The sequence below is a fragment of the Trachypithecus francoisi genome, unplaced genomic scaffold, assembly GCF_009764315.1.
Source record: "Trachypithecus francoisi isolate TF-2019V2 unplaced genomic scaffold, Tfra_2.0 Lachesis_group10, whole genome shotgun sequence".
Lineage (NCBI taxonomy): Eukaryota > Metazoa > Chordata > Mammalia > Primates > Cercopithecidae > Trachypithecus > Trachypithecus francoisi.
In genome coordinates this window covers 115,835,444-115,854,005 of record NW_022681455.1, presented here as the reverse complement: position 1 = coordinate 115,854,005, position 18,562 = coordinate 115,835,444, and the positions used below count along the sequence as shown (strand labels likewise).

General features: G+C 46.4%; 1 protein-coding gene across 2 annotated transcripts in view; it reads left to right on the top strand.

Annotated features, from left to right (window-relative positions):
- The window catches only part of CFDP1 (craniofacial development protein 1), a 156,875-nt gene extending 142,300 nt beyond the window's left edge, over window positions 1-14,575 (top strand). Inside the window, exons 6-7 of one of the 2 annotated variants that reach the window (XM_033219038.1) lie at window positions 4,737-4,895; window positions 14,243-14,575. In XM_033219038.1, the coding sequence (XP_033074929.1) occupies window positions 4,737-4,895; window positions 14,243-14,333 (250 nt within the window). In that variant the 3' untranslated portion in view covers window positions 14,334-14,575. The remainder of the gene's footprint in view (window positions 1-4,736; window positions 4,896-14,242) is intronic. The other variant, XM_033219040.1, reaches the window with a different exon arrangement.
- The last annotated feature ends 3,987 nt before the right edge of the window (window positions 14,576-18,562 follow it).

The window sequence follows — 18,562 nt, the reverse complement described above, 5'->3', positions numbered from 1 at the left end:
CTGAAAGCCTGGTTGATGTACCTTTGTGGCAGAGAAAGGGGCAAGGTCACAGTAAATCTGCCTTTCTGAAAGCTGTGCTGAAATGACGCCAGGATTAGGACACTGAAACCCCTGTCAGGGTGGGAGGGTGAGTGGGAGGGCTCAGAACCTTGAGGGAGCCCACACACCAGGTTCTAGGAAGAAGCTGCTGGTCTCCTGGTTATGATGAGCCCCCCTGTGTGTTCTGGCTGCTGCTATCAATGTGTCATTCACTTTGAGTTAGTCTCAAATAAAAGACATATAATTTTGCTTTACAGACTATCACATTAGGACATCTTACACCATGTTAATGACCCAGTGAAAGGAGAGCTGGAAGCCTTCCCCAAAAGCATAATAGCACAGTTGACATTTTACTGATGTTTTATGGTGAGCAAACCAAAGGGGTATTACGGTTTTTTTCCTTTCTGGAAACCTCACTGCTGTGCATCAAAAAATCAAGTTTCTCGTAGACTTCTCAAAGTAATTCGTCAAAAAGATGGCCTAACCCAGGAATACCACTGGAGCTGTAGGCTGAAGGGGAGAGATGGCATACATAGCCTGTGGTGCTGCCCAAATTAAATGGCGAACCCTGGGCTATTGAGAGCTGATGGAAGAATAAAAGTTAATTATTCCCTGTAAAATCTTCAGTGTAGAAGTGCTCTAAAAACTATTTTGTCCTACAAAGATCTGATTCTCTTCCATAAATTGGTTCTGTAATCCAGGTGACATGGTTGACTTTATTGAGTGCTCATTTTTCACAGAACTCTGTCAATGGGTAGAGAGGTTTGGAGACACAGGAACTTAAATAGCCACAGAAAGATAAGACTACACGAGGAAAATAATTTTTCTCCTAAAAGCCTTAGTTAGATTCCCCTCAAAGCAGAATGTAAGACAAGGATTTTGAGTGCAGAGAGTTTATTTGGGAAACGATCCCAGGAAGCAGGTGTGAGTGGTGGAAAGAATGACACAAAGAAGAAGGAAAAGTTAATATAAGAGTACAATTCCAAGGCCACAAGGACTTGATGGCACCAGAATTTCTGAGAAGCATTCAGGGCACCTCCTGCAACTCCCTTGTGAGGGGTAGGAGGCTGGCCATTTAACCACCAGTTTTTGTGTTCCTTCAGGCTAGCCCCAATGGCTTGAGCTCCACCACCTGTCCAGGCAGTACTTGTGACATGCAGGCAGGCTCAGAGGAGATCCTGCAGCCAGAAATGGAAAGTCTTCAGGCATATGCTTTTGGTGGGGTGTTGTCAATAGTGAATGAACCTGCACTTGCCCAGAACCATCTAGTACAGCTGCAGCCGAAATAGGAGTTCACAAGCATCTAAAGAAAAATCAGTGTTCCCATATGAAAAGAACTGGTATGATAGAAATACCAACAGGGGCACCTAACCCAGAGATTAGGGAAGGCTTCCTGGGGGAAGTGGTTTTAAAGCTGAGATAAGGCTTGATATGGTGGCTCATGCCTATAATCCCAGTATTTCGGGAGACCAAGGCAGGAGGATTGCTTGAGTCCAAGAGTTTGAGACCAGCCTTGGGCAACATAGCAAGACCCTATCTCTACAAAACATAAAAAAATTAGGCCGGGCGCGGTGGCTCAAGCCTGTAATCCCAGCACTTTGGGAGGCCGAGACGGGCGGATCACGAGGTCAGAAGATCGAGACCATCCTGGCTGACATGGTGAAACCCCGTCTCTACTAAAAAATACAAAAAAAAAAAAAACTAGCCGGGTGAGGTGGCGGGCGCCTGTAGTCCCAGCTACTCGGGAGGCTGAGGCAGGAGAATGGCGTGAACCCGGGAGGCGGAGCTTGCAGTGAGCTGAGATCCGGCCACTGCACTCCAGCCCGGGCGACAGAGCGAGACTCCGTCTCAAAAAAAAAAAAAAAAAAAACATAAAAAAATTAGTTGAACGTGGTGTCACACACCAGTAGTCTCAGCAACTCAGGAGGCTGAGGTGGGAGGATCACTTGACCCAGGAAGGTTGAGGCTGTAGTGAGCTGTGATTTCACTGCTGTACTCCAGCCTGGGTAACAGAGTGAGAACCTGTCTCTAAAAGAGTAAATACATAAAAATTTATTTTAATTATTATATTTTAAAAAAGGGTCAATGGGCCTGGCCTCAGTGGCTCACACCTGTAATCCCAGCACTTTGGGAGGCCAAGGTGGGCAGATCACCCGAGGTCAGGAGTTTGAGACTAGCCTGCCCAACATGGCGAAACCCTGTCTATTAAAAATACAAAAAATTAGCCAGGCGTGGTGGAGGGCACCTGTAATCCCAGCTACTTGGGAGGCTGAGGCAGGAGAATGGCTTAAACCCGGGAGGTGGAGGTTGCAGTGAGCCGAGATCATGCCACTGCGTTCCAGCCTGGGCAACAAGAGAAACTGCATCTCAAAAAATAAAAATAAAAAGGAGTCAGTGAAGAGACATTTAAGCAGAAAGACATGATAAGCTTTGTGTTTTGGAATATTCAGTCTAATTACAGCATGTCAGTAGATATCAGGATAGAACCATTGAGTGAGGATGGGGAAAAACAGGTTAGGGAGACCAGTAAAGAGGCTGTTTAGTTATCCAGGTGATATAAGAATGAGAAGTCGGGCAGTAGCAGTAAGGAAGATGAGAAGGAAAAAGATTTGAGACACAGTAAGTTTCCATATCCCCACTCATGGTCCATTCCTGGTAAAATGGTGAAAGAGAAAGAGTGTGTGTGTGTGTGCGCGTGCACGCGCACATGACGTTGTAAGAGTTGAGTTGTCGGCCGGGCGCGGTGGCTCAAGCCTGTAATCCCAGCACTTTGGGAGGCCGAGGCGGGCGGATCACGAGGTCAGGAGATCGAGACCCTCCTGGCTAACACGGTGAAACCCCATCTCTACTAAAAATACAAAAAACTAGCCGGGCGCGGTGGCGGGCACCTGTAGTCCCAGCTACTGGGAGGCTGAGGTGGGAGAATGGCGGGAACCCGGGAGGCGGAGCTTGCAGTGAGCCGAGATCGCACCACTGCACTCCAGCCTGGGCGACACAGCGAGACTCCGTCTCAAAAAAAAAAAAAAAAAAAAAAAGAGTTGTCTAGAAAACAGTGCTTAGAAGATATGAATTGAAAGTTCATGAAGAGCTGTTGGAGTTCTCTTAAGCAAACTGGGAAGTAAAGTAACTAAAGAGAAAATCTCTCCAGTCACTTCTCATCTGGAGGTGAGATAGTGCAGTGCAGACTGAGAGTCAGGAGAGGTCTTGCTTTGTCCCGGATCTGTGTTGTCTATTGCTTTGACCCGTGTTTTTTCATTTAACCTCTCTGAACTTTGTTTATTTGTCCAACTTAATACGAAGATAATGAAGCTTGCCCAGCCTATTCTGAGTTGATCTTAAGCTCAGCATGTACTGGGGTGTGACCCAAACAGGGAAGCTGACATCCTCTCTACTAAAGTTAATAGAATGAGAATGCTGAGGGTCATTGTTCAGTCCCAGCAGTCTGTTGTTCAGTGTGGACGTTGACCTCTTGGCTCACCCTAGGCACAGGGGGTGAGTGGTCGTTCACCGTGCTGTGCGGCAGAGACGTGGGGTTTCGGAATGGGTTAGGGTGATACTAGATTATTTCAAAGGTGATCCCTTCCAACTCTGAGACTGGGTCCTGTGTCACAAGCCTTAGTAAGAGTTAGATGAGATCATGGCTACAAAAGCACTTGGAGAACAAACATTCTAGACAAGTAAAGGTATTATTATCAGCAGACCATTTGACATTAGTTCATAGTTTTTAAATGTTTAACTTTCTTGCATATCCCCATGAGGCAGAAAATAACTTCCAAGTTCCTACATGCTGGTAGATGATTTCGTTTCATTTCATAAAGAGACCAAACCTTCCCTCATACCATCTTAACTGCATTTTGCTTTTCTTACATTATCTCATATGTTTAACAATGACTGGAAATATTTGACTTGCCAAGACTTGAATTTGGGCATCTGGGGTTTCTCCCACTGTCCATGATAGCATCACCAGCAAGTGGAGCACAGGCTGTACATTCTGCATGTGAGCTTTCAGAGTGAGGAATGTTTTCTAACTCCTGGGAAAAACCAGGGCCCAATTCACAGGAGTTTAAAGGAAACTGATTTTAGAACCCTTTTACAGTACTGTGACTTTTCACTCATCAGTGTTGGGAACTGGTTCTCTTTCTGTTAAAAGAACCCCCTGGGGCTTTAAGCTTAAACGATGACAGTGACTCAGAGTGGCTCATGCTTATTACACCTTGATGCTGTGCCAAGTGCAATTTTAGCCCTTTACATGTAAGATACACCACAGCCTGTGAGTAAGCATTCGCTTTGTAGATTAGGAAACCAAGGAACATGCAGTAAATAACTAGCCTAGAGTCACACAGTTAAGCTGGAAGTTGGACCTTGGCATGTGACTCCAAAGCCCTGCCCGAAGTGCTGCTCCTCCCCTCCTTGCAAGCAGAGACCTGCCACACAGAGCCCACAGAGGTCTGAAGGAGGCAGGATTTCCTGTTCGCAGCTCAGGAGAGCAGACAGTGGTGTTAAGCAGGAAAAGCACATTAGAATTCCAGTTTACTTACAGTGCTCTCCACACCAGGAAGGAAATGCCCCAAATATGAACATGACTTCCACTAAGATAAATGGCTCCAATCTAGGGGATTCCCATGTGCAGCAGAAAAACTGTTAATCTGGAGATCAGAGTTTTTACCTGCTACCTCTTTCATATTTTCTTTCCTTAGGTTAAAAAGATCAAGTGGCATGAGCAACCTTTTGGGGAAAATTGGTGCCAAGAAACAGAAAATGAGCACCCTTGAGAAGTCCAAACTGGACTGGGAGAGCTTCAAGGAGGAAGAGGGGATTGGTGAAGAACTGGCTATCCATAATCGAGGGAAAGAGGGGTAAGAAGGAGTAGGTTATATGCCTTGGAAAATCCTCAGAACCCTGAAATCAGGAGACAGACTGTCCACTGTAAGCAAGCAGGAGCTTTTCATGATGGAACTAAAAATGTGAGCACTTTGGTTTGTCAGTAAGGCTCTGTTCCAGTGTGGGGCAGGGCCCGTCACTGGGAAGGCCACTGCGGGTGGAGGGAAGGTGGGGCATGTGAGGCGTACTCTCAGGGCCAGTCACGTCTGCCAAGCTGAATTTGCTGAATTACAGCTCCAGTGAACTATAAGTTGCCTAGTGGTTGGATCTGGCCCACGGTAGCAGCCTTGGCCTTATCTGAATCATTTGTCCTTCTGAGAAGCCAAACTAGTTCAAATCCTTCAAAAACAGAGCCAGTGGAGTGCCTAGATGTTGCATTATTGTGACATTTTTTTTTTTGTCTGTGTCATCATGGCCCAGGGCAGGGCTTTACCCTTGGCTATAGCCTGTGTGATAGGCCAGGCCCTCAGACAGCACCACAGGCCATCACTTGCACCTCTTTCTCTTCACTGTGGAATACAAAGAGGATGTTCATAACCTATGTATTCAGTTGTAAAAAGGGTCCTTTCCTTGTCATATTTGTCTTACTGGTGATTAAACAAAACATCAAGAAAGAAATGGTGACCAGGCATGGTGGTTCACACCTGTAATCTCGACACTTTGGGAGGCTGAGGCAGGCAGATCACTTGAGGTCAGGAGTTCGAGACCAGCTTGGCCAACATGGCAAAACCCCATCTCTACTAAAAATACAAGAATTAGCCAGGCATAGTGGTGCACGCTTGTAATCCCAGCTACTTGGGAGGCTGGGGTAGGAGGATCACTTGAACCCAGGAGGTACAGAGGTTGCAGTGAGCCAATATTGAACCACTGCACTCTAGCCTGGGTGACAGAGCAAGACTCTGTCTCAAAAAAAAAGAAAGAAAGAAAGAAATGGTGTTCATAAGTACTTAGGGACCTCAGAAGGCACTCACCCCTAGCCATGAAAGGAAATGTTGAGTGTCCCACTCAGAGAGCCCTGGCTGCTCAGCAGCTCTGCCCCTCACCAGTAAGCTCTTCTCCAGCAGCATGCTGGACACCTCTGAGGCTCAGCTCCGTCACCAATAAAATTGGGATAATGATACCATCCTCAGTATGTGGTTGTGATGATCTCATGAGATAATACATGTATTGCTTATATATATGTAATATGCATAAAGCACTTTACGGAACACCTGTCACATAAAGGCTCGCATTAAGTCCAAATCATTCAAGTTTTTTTTGGTTTTTTTTTTTTTTTTTTTGAGACGGAGTCTCGCTCTGTCGCCCAGGCTGGAGTGCAGTGGCCGGATCTCAACTCACTGCAAGCTCCGCCTCCTGGGTTTACGCCATTCTCCTGCCTCAACCTCCCGAGTAGCTGGGACTACAGGCGCCCGCCACCTCGCCCGGCTAGTTTTTTGTATTTTTTAGTAGAGACGGGGTTTCACCGTGTTAGCCAGGATGGTCTTGATCTCCTGACCTCGTGATCCGCCCGTCTCGGCCTCCCAAAGTGCTGGGATTACAGGCTTGAGCCACCGTGCCTGGCCTCAAGTTTTTTTTTTAAGAGAGAGAGTCTCACTATGTTGCCCAGGATAGTCTCAAACTTTTGGGCTCAAGTGATCCTCCTGCCTCGGCCTCCTATGGAGCTAGGACTACAGGGGCACATCCCTGCACCTAGCTCATTCAGGTTATTAATGATAGGCAAAGGATTTATTTTGGGAGGGATCATATTTCTAAATTAGGCTTCAAGATTATCTAAATGAACCTGGAAGCTGACCAGTATTTTTTTTTTTTAACATTTTTAATTAATTTATTTATTTATTTAGAGATGGAGTCTCACCCTGTCACCCAGGCTAGAGTGCAATGGCGTGATCTTGGCTCACTGCAACCTCTGCCTGCCGAGTTCAAGCAATTATCCTGCCTCAGCCTCCCAAGTAACTGAGCTTACAGACATGCGCCTCCATGCCTGCTAATTTTTGTATTTTTAGTAGATAGAGATGGGGTTTCACCATGTTGACCAGGCTGGTTTCAAACTCCTGACCTCATGATCCACCCGCCTCGGCCTCCCAAAGTTCTGGGATTACAGGCATGAGCCACTGCGCCCAGCCCAAAAAAAAAAAAAAATTTTAAACAGTTTCATAAGCTTGTTTAACTAGCAGACTTCTAGGTCAGTCTAAGCTGGAATGCTACAGGACAGGGAGAAGGAGCCAGAGTGATCAGGGGAAGGCTCCGGATGAGGTGCAGTGTTGTCTCTTCACGAGTGGCAGCTCTGACATGTGCCCCAAACCTCTCCGTTCAGATTCAGCTCTAGTAACTTGTAGCTCCGTCCTGTTCTCCACTCTTGCACAGTGATCTGAGACAGCAGAGGAACTATCAGTGTGTGCTACACATTATTGCTTTTCTGAATATTGATTATTTGAGTTGGACAGTGTTGACTCTGCTTGAGTTAATAGAGGTCTTAGAAAAGTAAGGAGTGCTGGGAGCAGTGGTTCACTCCTGCAATCCCAGCACTTAGTGATGATTGTGGGAATTAAATAAGTAGAGGAAACGCTGGTCATGTTTATCTATAGGAGTCCTCTCCCTTTTCCATGAGTCCTGTGCTCACATTTCTTTCTCCCACCTGCCATTACTGACCCCACCATACCTCGGGCCTTACTGGAAAACTAGATGCTTTATTCCTTTAAGTTTCTTCTTGATGTGTTCCTGCCAACTCTTCAGGAATATTTTCCACAGTGGTGGGAAGCAGAGCTTGGTGGCATCTCCGCCCAGACTCCCTGGCTGGCTTTTCTTCCTTCCCTGGGCCTTTAAACTTGGAAAGTCCCAGGGCTGGGCCCTGGGCAGCCATCTCTTCCTCCCCAGGAAAGCTCACAAGTTGCAGGTTGCAGCTACCATTCTTAACTGAAGACTCAAAAAAAGTATCCCCTCCCCTGACCGTTCCACTAAGGTCCAGACTTACATTTCAGCTGTTAGTTGACATCTCCTTCTGGTTGTCCAAGACACATCAAACTTAACTTTCAAAACCAAATACTTGCTTTCCCTCCATAAACAGAACCCTCACTCCTCAGAATTCTTAGAAAATGGCACATCACTGTCTACCCTACTGTTAAAAAAAAAACTTGGGGCCGGGCATGGTGGCTCACACCTGTAATCCCAACACTTTGGGAGGCCGAGGCAGGCAAATCACCTGAGGTCAGGAGTTCAAGACCATCCTGGCCAACATGGTGAAACCCCATCTCTACTGAAATACAAAAATTAGCCGGGCATGGTGGTGGGCACCTGTAATCCCAGCTACTTGGGAGGCTGAGGCTGGAGAATTTCTTGAACCCAGGACGCAGAGGTGACAATGAGCCAAGATCATGCCATTGCACTCCAGCCTGGGCAACAAGAGCGAAACTCCGTCTCAAAAAGAAAAAAAGAAAAACTTGGGCTTCATCCTTGATTTCCTGTCTTTCCACCAACATCCCACAATTTCAGTTGATGGTTCCATCACAGAATACTTCAGCTCATTTATATTCGTGCAGCCCCACTACCACCACCCCAGTACAGGCCGCAGACATCTCCTCCTGCTTCTACCTCTGTACCCTTTCATCCATTCTCCACCCAGCAGCAGAAGCAGTCATTTAAAAATACCATTTTTCATCTCTTCCCTGCGGGACGCCCCCTGGTAGCCCTTCCAATCAGTGTTAGCCAGGCCCTCTCCGAGCTGTCCCCTGCCTACCTCTGTCCTCTTCTCCCCCAGCTCGCTACAGGCCAGCCTCACTGTCTCTGTGTAGTGCTCTTCCTCCGGGAGGCTCTGGTTTGTCATCCAGGGCTCTACACGGATGGCATTCTAGAGTACCCGCAACCCAAGGAACCCTCAGTCACATTACCCTGTTTGGTTTTCTCCGTGACATTTACTGTCGTCTGATGCATGTTGTCATGTTTTGTTCATCTATGGTAAGCCCCTGAGGGCAACATCTTGTTCCCTATTCTGTTACCAGCCCAGAGCAGGTGCTGCACCATGGCAGTGTCTAAACACCCATCCCACTAGCTAGCAGATAGTCATGGCTTTTGTTTGGCAGTCTAGTAGGATTAGAATTAACCACCCAGAAAAGAAGAGCATAATACGTCAGAATGATGTTTCCATCCAGGCATCATTTCAGTCAGAAGAGTTGGTTGAAGTACCTGTACTGGAGACAGTCATCTGTCCGGCAAAGAACTACTGCTTTTCCTCTGAGCTCCAGACTCCCAGGGCCCAGTACAGCATTCCAGGATCAGAGTCAGCCCTACAGTCCTGTAACCCATTACACAGGCATCTTGGTGGTGATCAGCAGCAGCAGCTTGGCATCTAGCAGTGCTAAGACAGGGGCCGACTGACTTAGGGAGAGGAATCCATGCACAGAGAAGAGAAATACTGGCTGATGCCAGCACTGCTGTCTGACCAATCCATTGAAGTTACCATTGGAGACCAGGTGTTTTTGTGAGTTGGAGAGGCATGAAGGAGGGACTGGAGAAAATAATTTTCTTTCTCTAAAAAAATCTATTTTCATGACCCCTCAGAGTCACTCTTTCAGAACCAGCACAACCTGGAGGTGATAGGGGAAGAAGGCAGTGGAGAAGAAACTTAATTAGAATCACCGCCCTTCCAGTCTAACGCTTGAGATGTTTGCAAGTTAAATCCTCCGGAAGAGGGGAGATGTATTATTGGGCAAACTGCTTCTTTCAACTGCATTTCTCAGGATAGCAAAGTCCATATCTCTGTACATCATTCCCAGAGCCTTATTCTAGCCTCGGAGTGCTTCCATAGCCCATTGCTTTGTGGTATTGGAAAATGCATTTACCCACTTTTTGTCCTGTGTCTGTGCTGCCTTGAATGCTCACTTGGGGAACAGAATGCTGGCTTTGGGCAGCGTGATGATAAATGCAGCCTTAGTGTGTCCTTAGTGACTGCCTCAGGTTTCTCTCCACTTCCCTATGCTCTCCCTTTTCCTGACCAGCGGTGCAGGAGGCATCTCAGGGACTTCAGCCAGGGTGACCACATCTGATCAGCACTCTTTTGGACCTTACCACCCTCAGAGGCCCTCTGTCCTCCTGCAGCGTGGGTGCCCAGATACAGGTTGAATATCCCTTATCTGAAATGCTTAGGACTGGAAGTGTTTTGGATTTCATACCTTTTTCAAGTTTGTAATATTTGCTTTTACATCATCAGCAATCTTGGGGATGGGACCCAAGTCTAAACACAGAATTCATTTGTTTTATATGTACTTTATACACAAAACCTGGAGGTAATTTTATGCAGTATTTTAAATAATTGTGTGCTTGAAACAAAGCTTGTGTACATTGAACCATCAGAAAGCAAAGGCGTCAGGTGTGGAATTTTCCACTTGTGTCTTGTTAGTGCTTTAAAGGTTTCTGCTTTTGGAGGAATTCAGATTTCAGATTTTTGGATTTGGGATGCTCACCTTGTACTGACATGTTCACTAGTAGCATTTTCTACCCTTCTCTTGTCCTCTTCCATTTCTCCCTCCCTCTTCATTGGCCTAGATCTCAGGGAAATTGGTGGCAGATAAATAATTTGGGTTGGAAGATTCAAAAGATGTCAGAGCCTGTTGTGCCTAACCTGGTTCTAAAAGGAAAAACTAGAAAATCCCTTAGGTTCTTAGCATATTTTATTAAAGAAAGTGAAGAGCCTCTTAATTGGGCCACAGAAGGCAATGGGAGCAGAAAGGGATGATGCACCCCCCACTACTGGGCTTCCCTATGGACTGGGCTGAGTCATGCTCGGCCCGCAAAAGGGCTGCTCACAGGCCAGAAAAGCACCCGGACACATCAAGAGCAAGAGCCATGATTCCCATTGCACTTGTCCTCAGGTGGGTCTGTTCTGGGACCACGACCCACTTAAAGTGCATGAAAACGTCCTGAGTCTCAGTGGCCACCTTTGAGGAGGTGGCCTTCCTAATGAGCCCCTCCTCTTTTGGGGACATTTAGTCTCTCGGTCTCTGTTCCAGTTGCCCTGGGTTTTGAGGGTCTGTAGAGGTAAAGTCAAGTCAGAAGAAATGTGAAGCAAGACTGGGCAGAATGACTCACGCCTGTAGTCCCAGCACTTCGGGAGGCTGAGGCAGGCAGATCACTTGAGGCCACGAGTTCAAGACCAGCCTGACCAACATGGCAAAACCCCATCTCTACTAAAAATGCCAAAAAAAAAAAAAAAGAAGAAATGCAAAGCAAGAACCCCAAGCCCATGACAACTTCCATAGCTATTTTTTTGTTTTATTGTATACAAAGCACTTCTCACAGTTTCATTGTATTGCCAGAGGGTTATTGTAATTGTTATTCCTGTTTTGCAGAGAAGGAAAAAAAAGGCACAGAAAATTTAAGTATCTTGCCCAAAGTCACACAAAAACTAAATGTCAGAGCTACTGTCATCCTTAGCACCTTTTCTGTCTCTTGGCAGTGGGAGAGTATATCAAGTAGTTTTGTTCATGGTCAGCTCTTGGCAGTAAACCAAGGCCATCACAGGCATCCTGTTAGCAGCTGCAGATAGCTGTGAATAGTCGCCAGACCTGCCTTGATGGCCTTTGTCTGGGTTGCCCTTGAGAATTCAGTTGCATCCTGCACATGTGCCCCTCGTTGCTGCCTGAGGCCTCCCTAAACCTGAACTCCGACTGCACCTGCCTGTTTAGCACCCAACCTGGGCTTCACTCTTGATAGTCTCAAGGTTAGCTGGACCCAACACAGCTTCTGGGAAGGTGCAGGACCTTTATTCATACCCAGTTAGCATCCTTATTTAAGTGTCACTTGTTATTTACAGGAAAGTCAGGGCTGGGCCCAATGGCTCTCACCTGTAATCTAGCACTTGGGAGGCCAAGGTGGGAGGATCGCTTGAGCCCAGGAGTTCAAGACCAGCATGGGCAACATGGAGAGACCCTATCTCTACAAAAGATTTAAAATTAGCCAAGTGGTATGTGCCTGTGGTCCCAGCTACCTGAGAGGCCGAAGCAGGAGGATTGTTTGAGCCTGAGAGGTCAAGGCTGCAGTGAACTGTGTTCGCACCACTGCACTCCAGCCTGAGCAACAAAGCAAGACCCTGTCTCAGAAAAATAAAGTCAGGAAGAAAGACCCCAAATGCTTAAAGCCACATACTTACTCCTTTCCTCCACCTGATCTCCCAGACAGGTAGCACTGGAAGATGGCTCTTGAAACATACCCTAAATTCCTCTTACACCCCCGGGCCAACAACAGCACAGCAAGATCTCATGCTGAGGCTCACCTCTCTTTTTTCTGCTAGCACTTCCAAGGGACAGTTAAAGTTCAGTGCTGTCAAAATCCTGGTCCCCATGGTAGTGAGCCTCCCTGGGGCTGGTGGGGCTGGGGTGGAAAAATGACCAGTTGTAGTGAACCTCAAAGTGTAGTGAACCTCAAAATGGCCTCTCAGGCCATTTTGGTTAGCAGCCCCCACTTGAGAATCACGGGTCTCTTAGTGGGAGGTGGGAAGTGAGTTTGTTGTTAGATGTCTACACTTCCCTACCTGTCTCCCCTTTTTCTCTTTTTATCTAAAGACTGCCAGGGACTCTGAAGTTCGAATTCAACCAGGCAGCCTGTATTTTTATTTGTTGAATCTGACAACGCTGACCCCAGGGGCTTTTATCAAACCTGAGAGCAGGCCCTGTCATTGTGTTTCCAGCCATTCTGGCCTCATTGACGGTTTTGACACAGCAGCTTAGTATCTGAGCCAGACCAGGTGTTTTGGTTCCTCACTGCTGAAACCGTAAGTCCAGACTTGGGCCATCTACTATCCTCAGGAGCCTGTTGGAAGCTGGCTTCCTAAAACCATGGTGACAACATTACCTGCCATTTTATTGAGCATCTTTTCTGTGCCCAGTGTGATGTAGACACTATTTTATTTAATCCACACAACAGTCCTTCAGAATGGAGTCGACCAGCCATTATTTATTATCATTATTACAAATTAGGAAACAGAACTAGTAAGGTTAAGTGACTTGCCCAGAGTCACACAGACAGCAAATGACAGGACTCAGACCTCCAGCCCTCTGGCCTCAGAGCCTGTACATTTCTGGCCAGCCCTCCAGAAGTGTCAAGGTAGTCAGGCCTAGCTGGAAATGAGGTAGGATGATGGATGGTACTTCCCAGGATGCCGCTGGGAGGGAAAGCAAGGCCCTGGACTCAGCAGGGGAACACAGGTTCCTGAACCCCATAGCATTCTCACTATAAATGTAATGACTTTGTAATGACAGATGCACATTTTCCACAGTGCAACGAAAGAAAAATTAGTGCAGAGATTCAATTATGTCTCCCATTTTCGGTGGCAATTTTTGCTCTCTCAATAGATTAATTAGCAGCAGAGATCTCCTCCCCCCAGGCAAATCGCAGCACACTTAATGGCGAGGAGGTGCATTAAGATGCAGCTGTGTCTCATTAAGCAGCCAGCCTCGCTCCTAGCAAGCACGCCTGTGCTTTAGCCCTTGCTGCTTTTCCATCCTGCCTGGAGGACAGAGGGAAAGTTTGCTGAACCCAACCAGATTTGGGAGCAGAGTGTCCACCTTTCAAGGGGATCCTGTATGTGGACTACAGGCCACAGAGGCCTTAACCTCATTCTCTTAGAGGAATTTAGGGAAAGAGTTCTCCTGTCATCTTAGCAGAAGCAACCTAGACCCAAACAGGGTGGAGGATACCACGGAGAGGAGAAAAGGGTGAGGGGGGAAGAAAAGAGCTCAGAGCAGTTAAATCGCTTCTAAAGTGTGCAGTTTATGAACCTCAGCTCACTTCATCTTCACAGCAGCCCTGTGAGGTCATTTTTACTGTCTTCTTTCCTTCATTACCACATGCCCCCTTTTCACGTTTTGATGTATGTACGCAGGAGGCATAGCTTTCTCTTACCCACCAATTCAACACACCACTAAAGCCAAGAAATACAGCATCACCATGCTGCTGTATAGAAAAGTGAGGCTCAAAGATGTTCATTCCTTTGCCCAGCTAATAAGTGAGCTAGAGCTAGGACTTGAACCCATGCTTGTGTAAACCTGTGTTCTTTCTTCTTACCTTAAAGTCCTGTTAGAAAATTGTAGCATCTTCCTGCCACCCAGCCTCTGATATACTTTCCCTTTGATAAGCTGTTGCCTTCCTTTTATTTTCACCATCCTTGTTTAGACCAAATGTGAGTGGTTTGGATTGTACTGGAAGAGTCATGGGTGGTCACTCTCGGCACCATTTACTGTAACTTAGTTTATCCCTGGGGCGCGGGACCATGCAGGGAAGGAGTTTCTCCTACTGGATTCTACTGACAAACACTGTTTTCATCTTCTTCTAGGTACATTGAACGGAAAGCCTTCCTCGACCGAGTGGATCACAGGCAGTTTGAAATTGAGCGAGATCTCAGGCTGAGCAAAATGAAACCTTGATGTTACGGGCAAAATCAAGAGCAGCTTAATCCTGTTTACAATGTGAGCTTTTTGTGCGTCTGTGAAATGTTTTCCAGTGTTTCTCATCATCTGTTTCCCAGCAAGGTCTTTTTTTTTTCTACATTGAAGTTCTGTCTATGTATCTTAATCACAAATGGTTTCATTCACTTTACTTTTAAAAATTTGTCCTTAAATGAATAAATAAAATAAAAGTTGGTCCTGTGAGAGGATGATGAAGATGACGACCTCACTCACCTTCCTTTTATTCTGCTGCAAAGTCCCACCCAGTTCAAGACAGCACATTCCAGGTCTGTCCAGGTTGGCAGAGGTCTTGCCAGGCATGGTGAAGAGAGCTGACCAACCTGGGTGTGAATTGTCTGGGACCAAGAGGCTCTTTCTGCAGCCAGCCTTGTCCTGAAGACCTAGAGGAGGTGGCTCACTAGAGTAACTGGAATGCCAGGCCCCTTTGCAGCTTGTTCTCATTTCCACTCGGGCTTCTCTCCTGATCTGTCTCTCTCCTGAATGGATTCCTACTGATGCCATGTAAGGCTGAAAAGAAGGATACAGTATTGCTGAATTAGCTATTTTTTCCCTTCAGCCTTTTTCCTCTTCCCAAAGAAAAGTTAAATTCAGATATGCTCCCACTTCAATAGTTCATTAATTTTTAGTTTGTCAGAGAATATTCTGAAGGATTTTCTTTTTTATACTCATAAGAAAATGTAAATTCCAAACTTCCTGCTGAGAGTTAGACATTCTTTGCAGAACAGCAGGGAGGAGAGTAACAAATCTTCAGTGAAGAGGGAAAGGGGGATAGAGAGCATTCATATTAATAAAGCAGGAAACTCCACAAGCTGCTCCTGGTGTGTGTGCCTGCATGTGCACGTGTGTTGCTCGAGTAACATGACAGGTTTGGGTGATGACAGGATCCCTAAGACTGCATTCCATTTCTTGCTGGACCAGCTCTGTGGCCCTAACCACAGGTCATTTTTCTGTGCCTCCATTTTCTGGTCTGTAAATGGCATGAATAACACCAGTACCTCCAACGGGTGGAGTAAGCTAACAACACACCCGGCGGATATGAGTACTAGTTTATGGCAGGTCTCCCAATCTAGGCCTCTAATGTGGTGAGAATTCATAGCAGCAGAGACCCAACTGTCAACACTAGATGGTTATGGGCTATGGATCTTATTACTCAGAAAGGTAGTTTACAAGTTAAATTTGAACACAGTGTCTATTCACATCCCCTCTGATAAATAATTCTAAGTGATTATAGAGCATTTCAGGCCAGCGTCACAACAGGCGGCCTGCGAGATCTTAGATATGGTCCCAAATGGGACATAAGAATAACAGAGGAAGGTGGGCGAGGTGGCTCATACCTGTAATCCCAGCACTTTGGGAGGCTGAGGCAGGTGGATTGCTTGAGCTCAGGAGTTCAAGATCAGCCTGGGCAACAAGATGAAACTCAGTCTTCACCAAAAATACAAAAAGAAATTAGCCAGGCATGGTGTTGCGTGCCTGTAGTCGCAGCTACTCAGGCAACTAAGGTGGGAGGATCACTTAAGCCCTGGAAGTTGAGGCTGCAGTTAGCCAAGATCGTGCCATTTCACTCTGACCTGGGCAAAGGGAGTGAGACCCTGTCTCAAAAACAAAAAAAGAATAACCTAAGAGCTGCCAGTATTTTGATGAGAGGACATCCAGACCTTCAAGAGGTAGCAGCCAAGATTTGATGTGAATGTCCTCCCACATGGTACTCTCTGGCTCATCATCCGTCATTCACCATCATTTGGCAACTATTTCCCTGACTTTTCTCTGGAGTTCTGAGTCCCTCTTCCATTGCGTTTCACAAAGTTCTTCATCTCAGCAGCCAGTATCTCAGCAACACGTGAGCTGGCACTGTCGCTGTTTGAAAAATGATCTGGAATCCAATAGAATGAATGGTGCTGAGTTCGTGGTAAGTTAGGGTTTTTCTTTTTAGCCAGTGTTAACACCTGTGAAGCCTAAGGGATTAAGACAAAAGCTGCAAAGCCTGCTGGGTTCTTCTTACAGGTGGGTTTGCTATTCCTGTTTTGCTCCAAGCCATGAAGAGAGAAGTCAGGTGTGTCAGTGAAAGTCGTAGCTGTGTGCTTGGGCCCTGCCTGTGTTGTTCAGGATCCAGCCCCCACACAGGTTTCTCCATCTGTACCTGTTTTCAGTTAATGTCACAATTCTGGAGAAAGGTTGATTCCTTTCTGCTGTCTCTTGACTGGTGCCCCTTTTCCCAGCAGTGTTGCTGCCCACATCTGACTTCCACACAATCACCCATTACATCTCCATGAGTCTTTTAGAAAGCCCCTCTAGTCTAGTCTTTTTTGACACATTCTGGCTGCCTGTCAGGGAATACATGGCTATTTGCATCAATCCCGTTACAGGTGCCCTGTTTCCCAATTTGTAGATCCCTACTTCAGAGTCTCACACTTTGCCACTTTAAACTGTGCTGTTTGCCTTGACTTCAGCTGTCACTCTCTTGATCTACATGGAACCTCTTTAAAAGCCTCCTGTACTGACCTCACTTCATCTCACTAATGAACTGCTTCCTCTGGCTGATACATATGCATCTGTGTGTATGTATTATGTACACGTGTGTCATCTTACAATGAGAGTTCATATCAGACTTTCATTTATGTCTCAGTGGCCATAGCTGGGTCATTGAACTACTTCTACCTGTAGGAAAGGCTGGAAAAGTGAGTGTCATGGAAAACAGGCAAGGATGGGGGTAATTAGGAGTATGTAGTAGGTCAGCTAACCAGTGTACCTGGCACACTCAAGTCTTTGTTATAAACCAACGGGCTTTTCTCTATTCTTTAAAATTGTCCCAGGCTGGGCACAGTGGGTCATGCCTATAATCCCAGCACTTTGGGAGACCAAGACTGGAGAATCACATGAGCCCAGGAGTTTGAGACTAGCCTGGGCAACATAGTGAGACCCCATCTCTAAAAAAAAATAAAGTTTTAAAAACTAGCCAGTGGCAATGGCACATTTCTGTAGTCTCAGCTACTCGGGAGGCTGCGGTGGGATGATCAGTTGAGCCCAGGAGGTTGAGAGGTTGCAATGAGCCATGATCACACCACTGCACTTCAGCTGGGGCAACAAAGAAGACTCCATCTAAAACAAACAAACAAACAAAAAAAAAATGGTCACAGAGAGGCAGATAGGTAACTAGGTAGGTAGATACATAGGTAATAAGATTAGACTAGATAGGTTAGATTAGATTAGGTGGTCCCAGAGTGAGACCCCATCTCAATAAATAAAATTGTCCCAGAGGAGTGGGTGGGGTTTATTGAAGCTGGGAGAGGAGTATATTAGATTTATTTTACTATTCTCTCTACTTCTATATAGATTTGAATTTTTCATAATGTTTTTTAAATTGTCACAGGGAGGCCAGGCACAGTGGCTCACGCCTGTAATCCCAATACTTTGGAAGGCCAAGGTGGGTGGTTCACCTGAGGTCAGGAGTTCAAGACCAGCCTGACCAACATGGTGAAACCCCATCTCTACTAAAAATACAAAAATTAGCCAGATGTGGTTTGCACACCTGTAATCCCAGCAACTCAGGAGGCTGAGGCAGGAAAATCACTTGAACCCGAGAGGTGGAGGCTGCAGTGAGCCAAGATCGCATCACTGCACTCCAGCCTGGGCGACAAAGTGAGACTCCATCTGGAAAAAAAAAAAAAATTGTTAGAGGCTCTAAGGAAGGACTTTGATGTGCTCAGGCTGTTCTAGGAGAGTGTGGGCAGCCTCCCAGGGCTCACCTCCCCACCCTGCAAGTCTCACAATGGCAATGAGTGTGGTAGAGGGGACCCTGGTCCAGGAAGGAGGTCCTCTCTGGCTCCTAAGATCCTGTGCCTGTTTTTCTTTTCTTTTCTTTTTTTTTTTAGACAGAGTCTTGCTCTGTTGCCCAATTAGTGCAGTGGCATGATCATGGTTCACTGTAGCCTCGACCTCTTGGGCTTAAGAGATCCTTTCACCTCAGCCTCCCAAGCAGCTGGGACCACAGGTATATGCCACTGCACCCAGCTAACTTAAATTTTTTGTATAGATGGGGACTCACTGTGTTGCCCAGGCTGGTCTTAACTATGCCTGTTTTAACAACTTGGAAACCAAGCTTTGCAGATTCTGTGTCACCTCATCTTCCCAGACTCTGAAGGACTTCCTCTGGCCCCTTCTTTTTACCCCTTACTGGTGTGGATCAA